Raw genomic sequence first — 14,202 nt, forward strand, 5'->3', positions numbered from 1 at the left:
GGTCATGACGAACCTTTATAAAACACTGGTTTGGCCACAACTGGAGTATTGTGTCCAGTTCCGGGCACCGCATTTAGGAAAGATGTGAAGGCCTTAGAGAGAGTGCAGAAGAAATTTACCAGAATGATTCCAGGGATGAGGGACTTCAGTGACGTGGATAGACTGGAGAAGCTGGGGTTGTTCTCCTTGGAACAGAGAGGGTTGAGAGGAGCTTTGATAGAGGTATTCAAAATCATGAAGGGTCTAGACAGAGTAGATAGAGAGAAACTGTTCCCATTGGCGGAAGGGTCAAGAACCAGAGGACATAGATTTCAGGTAATTGTGAAAAGAACCAAAGGTGACATGAGGAAAAACTTTTTTCACAGCGAGTGGTTATGATCTGGAATGCACTGCTGGGGGAGTGGTGGAGGCAGATTCAATCATGGCCTTCAAAAGGGAACTGGATAATTACCTGAAAGGAAAATGTTTGCAGGGCTATGGGGTTAGGGCGGAGGAGCGGGACTAGCTAGATTGCTCTTGCATAGAGCCGGCATGGACTCGATGGGCTGAATAGCCTCCTTCGGTGCTGTAACCTTTCTGATTCTATAAATTCAATATCAAATCAGGTGCAGAAAGAGAGGGAAAGAAAGATTGGATGAGGGAGAGAGAAAAAGGAGACAAAGATAAAGTAAAAAGAAAATTAATTTAAAATTGATATTTTTAAAATCTCCAACAACAATTACTATCTGAAGGAATGAGACTGCACACTTGTAATAGTTAATTTTCAGTGCCAGAGAGGTTGAGTGGCAATAATTGACACTTATCACGTCGTTAAAGGGTGCTTAAGCTTGTAATGACAAGACTTAACTCTCTGTGGCTAGTTTAGTTTGTATTTACCGCGCAAATACGGCAACTTCACGACATTGAATGCATGTCAATGGTGAGGCAGACGTGAGATGTCGTTTCTGCGAAGCTAATGGCGGAGAGGAACTCGAACAGGAACTTTTAGATATTGGCTTTTAACCGCGCATCTGTTCCCTGCCTGAAGTTGCTGTACCATTTACGCATAAATAACGGCGAGCACCATTAGCCTCACCGTTATTTTGACAGCAAAATCTGGCCCATTGTCTGCTACTCAACACTCCTCATTCACTGCCTAATGTACCACAACTCTTTGCTGTTTACTATACCACACCCCTCGTTCAGTGTAATAGTGTCCAATATACAACACCTCACATTCAGTACAACATTGTCTGATATACCACGCTCCTCATTCCATGTAATATTGTCTGATATACCACACCCATTATTCACCAACAGGCTGATATACCACACCCTTCACTCTCTGATATATTGTATCCTCACTCATTGCCACACTGTTCATCCCACAAGAATGATCATGCTTTCTGTCTGACCCTTTATTGGTGCAGGTGACTCAGGGACAGATGAAGGACTGCATTAAGCAGGAGTTTGCTAACATGAGGCAGCTGGTGACCGAGGAAGAGCGTAAGGCTCTGCACCTGGTGGACCTGCAGGAGGCAGTGGCGACGGCACATGTAGCCGAGCTGATTGCTGAGATTAACGTCTCCATGGAGAAGCTCACAGAGGAGATGCAGGAGATCACAAGGCAGCTGAACGCCTTCAACCAGCTAGCACTGCTGAAACCAAAGGTGAGGGAAGCCCTCTCGCTGAGCTGTAGATATGTACAAGGACTGAATGAGCAACCTGTGCAAACCCGTAAGGTTGGTGCTGGCTACCCTTCTTGAAATTAAAGCTCCCACTTAGGTTTCCAATTACTGCACACCAACACTGGCGGTAGGAAGCACCAACTGCTGCTCAGGTGAAAGGCAGATAGTCAACCTGGAGCAGCATCACAGAGAGCCTCTGTTAACACAAGAATGAAAATATAATTAATGTTTTAAAATTACAGAGCTGTTAAAGTAAACCTTCCTGTATTTTGATTGATTGATTTACCTCCACCTTTATTGATTGATTGATTTACCTCCGCCTTTATTGATTGATTGATTTACCTCCGCCTTTATTGATTGATTGATTTACCTCCACCTTTATTGATTGATTGATTTACCTCCGCCTTTATTGATTGATTTACCTCCGCCTTTATTGATTGATTTACCTCCGCCTTTATTGATTGATTGATTTACCTCCGCCTTTATTGATTGATTGATTTACCTCCGCCTTTATTGATTGATTGATTTACCTCCGCCTTTATTGATTGATTGATTGATTTACCTCCGCCTTTATTGATTGATTTACCTCCGCCTTTATTGATTGATTTACCTCCGCCTTTATTGATTGATTGATTTACCTCCGCCTTTATTGATTGATTGATTTACCTCCGCCTTTATTGATTGATTGATTTACCTCCGCCTTTATTGATTGATTGATTGATTTACCTCCGCCTTTATTGATTTGCCGCCACCTCTGTTAGTTTATCCTCCATCTGCTGACCTTGAACTCACCTTATTCAGCCAGGATTGTGTACCAAATGCTTGCTAACCACCCCCATTAGTGGCTCTTGATCTCGGATGGCAGCTATTGAGCTTAGCGGTTGCTCGGACTCTCAGACTGCATGGCTGCAGTACTTGCCCTGGTCTTGGCACTTCAGGAAAACCACTGTGAACAGTTGCATCGAAGATTGGCTGTAGAGCGAAAGGGGGTAAAATGGGTCTACACCAGTAATGAGAAATAGGCTCGTAGCAAATCAGCAGCTGTTTTACACCTTGCATGATTTAATTTTGTATTAATGCAAGTTGTGTTCCCGATAGATGGGTAACACTCAGAAAACAGTCATTTAAAGATAAATCTGCATCCAAAGTGTAAACATGCAGAGCGGCTCTAAGTGTGACTGTAATCAGTCGGATAACTCAAACTGATTCTTTGTATTGTTTCTTTGCAGGTTATTGAAGATAAACTCAGGTATGGTGATTCATGTGGTCCTCATTTTTAATGCCATAAGTTTTTACCGTACACAACACAAAGCACAGTCACCTGGAACTCTGATTTTAGCACATGGCTACTGTGTGCAGGGCTGTGCGCTGCGCCGAGACTGACGCGGTCGCTGTGTGCTATCCAAACCCCTCGATTAGACTCCAGCCTGTAACTCACTCCCAGATATCCATTATTCTATATATAAACTATCTGAACCCCTCGATTAGACTCCAGCCTGTAACTCACTCCCAGATATCCATTATTCTATATATAAACCATCTGAACCCCTCGATTAGATTCCAGTCTGTAACTCACTCCCAGATATCCATTATTCTATATATAAACCATCTGAACCCCTCGATTAGACTCCAGCCTGTAACTCACTCCCAGGTATCCATTATTCTATATATAAACCATCTGAACCCCTCGATTAGACTCCAGCCTGTAACTCACTCCCAGATATCCATTATTCTATATATAAACTATCCAAACCCCTCGATTAGACTCCAGCCTGTAACTCACTCCCAGATATCCATTATTCTATATATAAACCATCTGAACCCTTCGATTAGATTCCAGCCTGTAACTCACTCCCAGATATCCATTATTCTATATATAAACCATCTGAACGCCTCGATTAGACTCCAGCCTGTAACTCACTCCCAGATATCCATTATTCTATATATAAACCATCTGAACCCCTCGATTAGACTCCAGCCTGTAACTCACTCCCAGGTATCCATTATTCTATATATAAACCATCTGAACTCCTCAATTAGATTCCAGTCTGTAACTCACTCCCAGGTATCCATTATTCTATATATAAACTATCCAAACCCCTCGATTAGACTCCAGCCTGTAACTCACTCCCAGGTATCCATTATTCTATATATAAACTATCCAAACCCCTCGATTAGACTCCAGCCTGTAACTCACTCCCAGATATCCATTATTCTATATATAAACTATCCAAACCCCTCGATTAGACTCCAGCCTGTAACTCACTCCCAGGTATCCATTATTCTATATATAAACTATCTGAACCCCTCGATTAGACTCCAGCCTGTAACTCACTCCCAGATATCCATTATTCTATATATAAACTATCCAAACCCCTCGATTAGACTCCAGCCTGTAACTCACTCCCAGATATCCATTATTCTATATATAAACTATCCAAACCCCTTGATTAGATTCCAGCCTGTAACTCACTCCCAGATATCCATTATTCTATATAGAAACTATCTGAACCCCTCGATTAGATTCCAGCCTGTAACTCACTCCCAGGTATCCATTATTCTATATATAAACCATCTGAACCCCTCGATTAGATTCCAGCCTGTAACTCACTCCCAGATATCCATTATTCTATATATAAACTATCTGAACCCCTCGATTAGACTCTAGTCGTTTACTCACTCCCAGATATCCATTATTCTATATATAAACCATCTGAACCCCTCGATTAGACTCCAGTCTGTAACTCACTCCCAGGTATCCATTATTCTATATATAAACTATCTGAACGCCTTGATTAGATTCCAGCCTGTAACTCACTCCCAGATATCCATTATTCTATATATAAACTATCTGAACCCCTCGATTAGATTCCAGCCTGTAACTCACTCCCAGGTATCCATTATTCTATATATAAACTATCTGAACCCCTCGATTAGATTCCAGCCTCTAACTCACTCCCAGATATCCATTATTCTATATATAAACTATCTGAACCCCTCGATTAGACTCTAGTCTTTTACTCACTCCCAGATATCCATTATTCTATATATAAACCATCTGAACCCCTCGATTAGACTCCAGTCTGTAACTCACTCCCAGGTATCCATTATTCTATATATAAACTATCTGAACCCCTTGATTAGACTCCAGTCTGTAACTCACTCCCAGATATCCATTATTCTATATATAAACCATCTGAACCCCTCGATTAGACTCCAGTCTGTAACTCACTCCCAGGTATCCATTATTCTATATATAAACTATCTGAACGCCTTGATTAGATTCCAGCCTGTAACTCACTCCCAGGTATCCATTATTCTATATATAAACCATCTGAACCCCTCGATTAGATTCCAGTCTGTAACTCACTCCCAGGTATCCATTATTCTATATATAAACTTTCTGAACCCCTCGATTAGATTCCAGCCTGTAACTCACTCCCAGATATCCATTATTCTATATATAAACTATCTGAACCCCTCGATTCGATTCCAGCCTGTAACTCACTCCCAGGTATCCATTATTCTATATATAAACCATCTGAACCCCTCGATTAGATTCCAGCCTGTAACTCACTCCCAGATATCCATTATTCTATATATAAACCATCTGAACCCCTCGATTAGATTCCAGCCTATAACTCACTCCCAGATATCCATTATTCTATATATAAACTATCTGAACCCCTCGATTAGATTCCAGCCTGTAACTCACTCCCAGATATCCATTATTCTATATATAAACAATCTGAACCCCTCGATTAGATTCCAGCCTGTAACTCACTCCCAGGTATCCATTATTCTATATATAAACCATCTGAACCCCTCGATTAGATTCCAGCCTGTAACTCACTCCCAGATATCCATTATTCTATATATAAACCATCTGAACCCCTCGATTAGATTCCAGCCTGTAACTCACTCCCAGGTATCCATTATTCTATATATAAACCATCTGAACCCCTCGATTAGATTCCAGCCTGTAACTCACTCCCAGATATCCATTATTCTATATATAAACCATCTGAACCCCTCGATTAGATTCCAGCCTGTAACTCACTCCCAGATATCCATTATTCTATATATAAACAATCTGAACCCCTCGATTAGATTCCAGCCTGTAACTCACTCCCAGGTATCCATTATTCTATATATAAACCATCTGAACCCCTCGATTAGATTCCAGCCTGTCACTCACTCCCAGATATCCATTATTCTATATAGAAACCGTCTGAACCCCTCGATTAGATTCCAGCCTGTAACTCACTCCCAGGTATCCATTATTCTATATAGAAACCATCTGAACCCCTCGATTAGATTCCAACCTGTAACTCACTCCCAGATATCCATTATTCTATATAGAAACCGTCTGAACCTCTCGATTAGACTCCAGCCTGTAACTCACTCACAGATATCCATTATTCTATATATAAACCATCTGAACCCCTCGATTAGATTCCAGCCTGTAACTCACTCCCAGATATCCATTATTCTATATATAAACCATCTGAACCCTTCGATTAGATTCCAGCCTGTAACTCACTCCCAGATATCCATTATTCTATATATAAACCATCTGAACCCCTCGATTAGATTCCAGCCTGTAACTCACTCCCAGATATCCATTATTCTATATATAAACCATCTGAACCCCTCGATTAGATTCCAGCCTGTAACTCACTCCCAGATATCCATATTCTATATATAAACCATCTGAACCCCTCGATTAGATTCCAGCCTGTAACTCACTCCCAGATATCCATATTCTATATATAAACCATCTGAACCCCTCGATTAGATTCCAGCCTGTAACTCACCCCCCCAGCCCCCCGCCCCCACCACCCCCACCAGTGTATTTTACAATGTTCTTGCAGTATTCTGGAATATGGAATGTTCCTTGAGGATTTTCTCCAGATGTCTTTGAAACAGTTCAGCAGATGTTTTTTCCTTTTTGATTTTATTGTTTCCCAAGAGGAGTCTGAATTCTTTTTGCTAAAAATACCTAATTTTCAGGGTTAATTGCAAATATTCCATTTTACGTTTTCCTTGACTTTCTCTTCGCAAAAAATAATCATGTACATCAGAGGATTTGTGTGTTGCAGAATAATCTAGGGAAGACTGGCTCAGCTTGCACTGGCATGTAGTGAGTTTTAATTTCCTCCTGTTCTTGTGAAAGCTCACAGTTATCTCCATCTGTGGTTCACTTTTCTTGGACTGGGACCAGCCCCGGATTTCGGAGATTTCCACAGAATGATGTTTGGCGACGTGGGACACTGTGATTTAAAGACGTCGTCAACTGCACACTTTAAGGGCAGCGTGTTCTTAAAGTGAGACTTTAACTTCATTAGCTGGCCTCATTCATAGTAGTATCATAGTATGTTACAGCACAGAAGGAGGCCATTCAGCCCATCATGCCTGTGCCAGCTCTTTGAAAGAGCTATCCAATTAGTCCCACTCCCCCGCTCTTTCCCCAGGTGTGACCCTTAATCATTTTCAAATGCCACAGTATTCCTGAATATAAGCACAGACGGTGCTGGGTGGGACAGCTTTTGGTGTCAGAAGCTCTCCATCAACAAACACAGCTAGTGTTAGCTTTCATTTTAAGTTTAGCAGGTTACAGTTAGTGTGATTGAGCTCAGTTAGAGGATTATGTGAGCGCGGCCTGGACTATATCTTTAAACGGAGGGCATCAAATCCACAAGAGTTACTTGCGCCTGCATCCATTTGTTTTTATTATGCCTCCGTGCAGCACTTTGGGACGTTTTTCTCAGTTAGTGGCGCAAGTTGTCGTTGTGGTAAATACGTATTAGCTGTGCATACCTCACACCTTCGGTATGCTGCTCAGCTTAAGAGTAAAGGTGTACCTGCTATACACATATACTGCAATCCTCATACCTCTCGAGTATACAGTATAAGTGTACATTTTATATAAATGTACCGTGATCCTCATACCATTCTGAGGTATGCAGTTTACGCGTACATTTTATATACAATTCTTATACCCCTCTCAGGAATACAGTATAAGTGTACATTTTATATACATGTACTGTACATATCATCCTCGTACCTCTCTCGGGTATACAATATGTGCTGGTCTTGGATTAGCTGATACCTTGCACAAGAGCAGTTACCTATATTGAAGCCTAGTGTTAAGAAATGCATCAAAAATCAGTACCTCATGTGTGAGAAATGCCAGGGTAAATGGAAGACTATTATACGATGATCTGAAGCAGATGTAGGAAGACCGTGCAGGAGCAGGCACCGAGCGGCTCCCCACTCTGCATCTGCCATCAGTCGACCTGCCACTACCTCGCTACACCCCTTGTTAGAAAAAGCAGGTTAACAAAGCCTTAAGTGCAAACAAAGCATGGGTTCATTTCTAGAGAAATAGATTTGAATTGCAAAGAAGTTATATTAAACTTGTACAGAACCTTGGTTAGACCACACTTGGAGTACTGTGAACAGTTCTGGTCTCCATATTATAAAAGGGATATCGAAGCACTGGAGAATGTGCAAAAAAGATTCACAAGGATGATATCAGACCTGAGAGATTACAACTATCAGGAAAGACTGTACAGTCTGGGGCTCTTTTCTCTCGAAAGGAGGAGGCTGAGGGGTGACCTGATAGAAGTCTTTAAAACTATGAAGGGATTTGATAGGGTAGACATCGAGAAGATGTATCAACTTGTGGGGGAGACCAAAACTAGTGGCCATAAATTTAAGATAGTCACTAATAAATCCAATAGGGAATTCAGGAGAAACTTCTTCACTCAGAGAGTGGTGAGAATGTGGAACTTGCTACCACAAGGAGTGGTTGAAGCGAACAGCATAGATGCATCTAAGGGGAAGCTAGATAAGCACATGAGAGAGAAAGGAATAGAAGGTTATGCTGATAGGGTTAGATGAAGTAAGGTGAGAGGAGGCTCATGTGGAGCATAAGCGCCGGGATAGACCAGTTGGGCCGAATGGCCTGTTTTTGTGCTGTAAAATTCTATGTGTCTCCTGCTGCAACCTCACCGCACCGCTGGGCAAAGTGCAGCACCGCAATGCTGGTACGTGACGCTCGGTGTGAGAGGTAACGCTGGCTGCTTGGTGCATGGCCCTGCTCTGATTCTGACTGCTGCCCATTGCTTCTTGCACTGTGTGAGCAGAGCAGAAGGTACGTTTAGAAATACAATGACACACTTTGCCCGTTCATCATTGCCTTTGAAATTAATGATGTGGGAAACTCATGCTTTCCATGCAAACGTATTTTACTCGTTGTTAGCTGACCTGACGAATCAGAAGGTAGTGTGAATGAGCAGGTGTATGTTCTACCTGCCTCACCCTGTCTCCATAGCTCCATATTGATGGAGCCCCATTGTCCTCAGTTGAAAGATTTGTCGGGGTGGAGTGGGGGGTGGGGTGGGGGGTGGGAACGACTTCATTGTGTCACTGCCACCCTCCGGGGACAATGCAGATCCTGTTTCTCTTGTTCTGCAAAAGTGAAGTGAGCGGAATTATTACCAGGGTCAAAGTTCATGGAATGCTGCGTCAGTTTTTCTGTACTGCTGTCAGCTGTGGCTCTGAGTCAGAAGGTTATCGGTTCAAGTCCCACTCCAGAGAGTTGAGCACAAAATCCAGGCTGACACTCCAGTGCAGTACTGAGGGAGTGATGCAATGTTGGAGGTGTCGTCTTTAGGATGAGACGTTAAACCAAAGCACCGTCTGCCCCCTCAGGTGGATGTAAAAGATCCCACAGCCCTCTTCAAAGAACAAGAGAGTTATCCCTGGTGTCCTGGCCATTATATATCCCTCAATCAGCATCACTACAAACAGATTATCTGGTCATTGCTGTTTGTGGCACCTTGCTATGCGCACATTGACTGCCACTTTTTCTACGTTACAGAAGTGGCCACACTTCAGAAGCACTTCATTGGCTGTAAAGCGCTTTGGGACGTCCTGAGGTCGTGAAAGGTGCTGTGGCATGGCATATCCAATGGCAATATTGTGAAAAGAGCGACATGCTCACTGTAACATCTTTGTACCATTAATAGTACAGGGCTAAGTATGGTTTCTGATGACAGTGTTTGCAATACCCCAAATTATCAGACTGACAGACAAACGGTGAAGGTTGCGGCATTTGCCATTGCAATTCCGCATCACCTGGGCTGCTCTTCTCGAGCTACGGGTACTTCTTCCCAACATCCGCCCGTACCCGTTTGGGTTTCAGAGCCTGCGCTGAGATCCTCGGACACTCCGCATCCGGGTAGCTTGAGCCTGAACCGCCCTCCAGTCCCCAAAACGGGTGGGGGGGTGATTTCCACTTGTTTTGCCTGGCGTTAACCCCGATGATGTGGCCGGTGCTATTTTGAAAGGAGCATAACACTGGGCGTCCAAAGCGTCTGCCTGTTTCAGGCGGTAGGCCCCTTTTAATATGGAAATCAGGGTCCTGCTATTTTAGGCTGCAACTGGGCGGCGGAGCCAAGGAGGCCCAGCAAAGGTAAGTGCGGAATTATTTTTGTGGGGCTCAGACAAGCAGGAGTGCTCCTCCGGGCCCCACAAAAATAATGTGCCCTCCCCCCGCCCCCCCCCCCCCACTGCCATCGCTCTTATGTTGGTGCCTTCCAGGGAGGCCCTTTTAATTGATAGGCCTTAATCCGGCGAGCTACATTGGGATGCCTGTTTGGCACCGTGCGGCCTGTCAGCCCGACGCAAATGAGGGGAGTGCCTGCAAACCTGGACCGCCTCTCCGCCTTGGGTATGGACAACCGGCCGGCCGCCCAAAGGTCAAAATCCAACCCCCCTCCTCACGGGCTGTCCAGATGTTGCGAGCAGCCACTGGCTGTGCTTTCTGATCTCCTTACTGCACAGATGTATTTGGGGCCTCATTTGAGGTGGTGGTGAAGCAGCTTGTTTACCTGCTTGAGATGGGTAAAAACGGGCATCAGCGCAGTTATAGGCCGATGGACCACTCTCTGCCCAGTGAGATTACTGGATTCACAAGGCCTGAATCCAACTGGGGAAAAAATAACAACCAGTTGCCACTTTGTCAGGTGATAATCATGAATAGAAATGGATGAATTTTAATAATGAATTTGAAAGCTGTTTTTTTTTATTCGTTCATGAGATTATGGATATGGGCGTCGCTGGCAAGGCCGGCATTCATTGCCCATCCCTAATTGCCCTTGAGAGGGTGGTGGTGAGCCGCCTTCTTGAACCGCTGCAGTCCGTGTGGTGAAGATTCTCCCACAGTGCTGTTAGGAAGGGAGTTCCAGGATTTTGACCCAGCGACAATGAAGGAACGGCGATATATTTCCAAGTCAGGATGGTGTGTGACTTGGAGGTGGTGTTGTTCCCATGTGCCTGCTGCTCTTGTCCTTCTAGGTGGTAGAGGTCGCGAGTTTGGGAAGTGCTGTCGAAGAAGCTTTGGCGAGTTGCTGCAATGCATCCTGTGGATGGTACACACTGCAGCCACAGTGCACCGGTGGTGAAGGGAGTGAATGTTTAGGTGGTGGATAGGGTGCCAATCAAGCGGACTGCTTTGTCCTGGATGGTGTCAAGCTTCTTGAGTGTTGTTGGAGCTTCACTCATCCAGGCAAGTGGAGAGTATTCCATCACACTCCTAACTTGTGCCTTGTAGATGTTGGAAAGGCTTTGGGGAGTCAGGAGGCGACTCACTCGTCACAGAATACCCAGCCTCTGACCTGCTCTTGAGTGTTTACGTGGCTGGTCCAGTTAAGTTTCTGGTCAATGGTGACCCCCAGGATGTTGATGGTGGGGGATTCGGTGATGGTAATGCCGTTGAATGTCAAGGGGAGGTGGTTAGACTCTCTCTTGTTGGAGATGGTCATTGCCTGGCACTTATCTGGCGCGAATGTTACTTCCCATTTATCAGCCCAATCCTGGATGTTGTCCAGGTCTTGCTGCGTGCGGGCTCAGACTACTTCATTATCTGAGGGGTTGCGAATGGAACTGAACACTGCAATCATCAGCGAACATCCCCATTTCTGACCTTATAATGGAGGGAAGGTCATTGATGAAGCAGCTGAAGATGGTTGAGCCCAGGACACTGCCCTGAGGAATTCCTGCAGCAATGCCCTGGGGCTGAGATGCTTGGCCTCCAACAACCACTACCATCTTCCTTTGTGCTAGGTATGACTCCAGCCACTGGAGAGTTTTCCCCCTGATTCCCATTAACTTCAATTTTACTAGGGCTCCTTGGTGCCACACTCGGTCAAATGCTGCCTTGATGTCAAGGGCAGTCACTCTCACCTTACCTCTGGAATTCAGCTCTTTTGTCCATGTTTGGACCAAGGCTGTAATGAGGTCTGGAGCCGAGTGGTCCTGGCGGAACCCAAACTGAGCATCATTGAGCAGGTTATTGGAGGGTAAGTGCTGCTTGATAGCACTGTCGACGACACCTTCCATCACTTTGCTGATGATTGAGAGTAGACTGATGGGGCGGTAATTGAGGGGAGCCTCAAAGAATTCTGCAGCAGGTTCAGTGAGAACATGAAACCAGTTTTTTAAATGTATGAATAATGCGGATGTGAGAAGATTACTGAAAGGTGAAACCACACGACCGGAGGGTCTGAGTACAGAATCAGCAGGCAATGAGTGAGCAGAGACTGGAAGAAACAGAGTCATGGATATGGGTAATAGAATCCCCTTAGAATTACTGTCAATTCACTCTTGAAAATGGCTAAATATTCTTCAAATAAAGAGGGTTAAAAGTTATAAAGATTAGTACAGACCTAGACCGTGGCCTGATGTGATTGTGGGAATGTTGTCTATGAATCTGATTGCTCAATGTTGAATACTTCGATTACAATGAACCGCTATTCTTCGATTTTTCACTCGGTTACATTTTGTGTTCTGGGAGAAATTTCTTCCTGCTCCTGGCATGTCCTCCTACACTGCCCACTGTACCAGGGTTGGCCTCCTGGCATAATGGTGATCAAGGTGTGGGGGAATGTGCTGGGTCATGACGTTATACATTGTGGTTGGTATACAATTCTGCTGCTGCTGATAGCCCACAACACCCCAGTTTTGGGCTGCTAGATCTGTCCTTAGTTCGTCTCACCTAGCACGGCGGTAGTGCCACACTACATGAGGGTGGGTGCACTCACAGTGGAGATGAGAGTTTGTTTTCAAAAAGACTCTGCTGTGGTCACTTCTACCAATGCTGTCCTGGACTGACATATCTGTGACTGGTAGGTTGATGAGGACGAGGTCAAGTAGGCTACTCTCCACATATTGGTTCTCATATTCTCATCACTTGACACAGGCCTAATCTGACAGCTATGTCCTTCAGTACTCGGCCAGTTTGGTCAGTGGTGCTATTACCGAGCCACTCTTGGTGATTGTCATTGAAGTCCCCCACCCAGTGTATATTCTGATCCCTTACTTCCTCCAATGTGGGAAGTATTGATTCATCAGCTGAGAGCAGACAGTAGATGGTGATCAGCAGGGGGTTTCCTTGATCTCGTTTGACCCTTCATGGGTTCCGGAGGCAATGTCGAGGGCTCCCAGGGCTATTCCTATCTGACTGTATATCACTGGCTTATCCTGCTAGTGGGATGGGATATACCCAAGAATGGTGATGGAGGAGTCTGGGATGTTGGCTGATAGATATGATTGCAAGAGTATGACCATGTTAGGCTGTTTGGTTAATCTGTGGGTAGCAGTCCCCAGATGTTAGTGAGGAGGACTTTGCAGAGATTGCCTTAGTCTCACCCTGGTACGATGCCTGGGTTGTTGCTGATAAGTAGCAAATGTTTTTTTACAACTTGGTCAACCATGTCGTGAATTTTTCTTGGGGCGGGGAGGGGGTGTTTCTCCCAGTCCACTGGCAGAACCTCAGATGGGACCCCGCGTTATACGCACATAGACTAGGGTTTCTACCTAATTGTCTTCTGACGTTACAACAGCAGAGTGGGAGGAGCCACGAGCAAATTCATCTCCTTCATATTTTCAAGTAGCTTCGGAAAGGATAAGAGTGAGTGAGTTTTATCAAAACAAAACCAACTTTTGTCTGATTTACGCTCTTGTGAAGCGCCTTGTGACGTTTTACTATGTTAAAGACGCTATATTAATGCAAGTTGCAGTAGTTCGAGCAGAGGCCTTAGGAATGGTCACACCCGAACATTAACCTGTCTCCTCCTCCTTTTAGATGGGGATCAACTTATATATTTCAAACATTTGTAAAACTTTAGAAGGCTCAAAATTACTGTTGCTGATAATAATGGGCAGACATTTGACACATTGATAGGGCATTCTTCTGTTAACTGTTCAATGGAGGTGGTAACCCATTTAATATAATGGATAGAGGAACATCTGCTGAATATATTAAGCACTCGTTTGCTTTTATTGTCAACAGTAATTTCTGGCCTATCTTGTTCTTTTGGCCGTGTCCAAAAAAAAAAGATTTATTTTCTTGTGTAAATCTGCAACCATTAATAGACTGGAGCGTATGAAAAGATGGCTTGCAAGAATAGGCTGAATTTTAGGCTGTCAGGGGTACCCAACTGACTGCCTGCAGTCTGGGGTTTAC

General features: G+C 44.3%; 1 protein-coding gene across 1 annotated transcript in view; it reads left to right on the top strand.

Annotated features, from left to right (window-relative positions):
- trim44 (tripartite motif containing 44) overlaps positions 1 to 14,202 on the top strand; it is a 112,109-nt gene that overhangs the window by 21,421 nt on the left and 76,486 nt on the right. The window contains exons 3-4 of the mRNA XM_067993637.1: positions 1,410 to 1,649; positions 2,897 to 2,916. Coding sequence (XP_067849738.1) covers positions 1,410 to 1,649; positions 2,897 to 2,916 — 260 coding nt within the window. The remainder of the gene's footprint in view (positions 1 to 1,409; positions 1,650 to 2,896; positions 2,917 to 14,202) is intronic.

Source organism: Heptranchias perlo, chromosome 12 (assembly GCF_035084215.1).
Source record: "Heptranchias perlo isolate sHepPer1 chromosome 12, sHepPer1.hap1, whole genome shotgun sequence".
Taxonomy (NCBI): Eukaryota; Metazoa; Chordata; class Chondrichthyes; order Hexanchiformes; family Hexanchidae; genus Heptranchias; species Heptranchias perlo.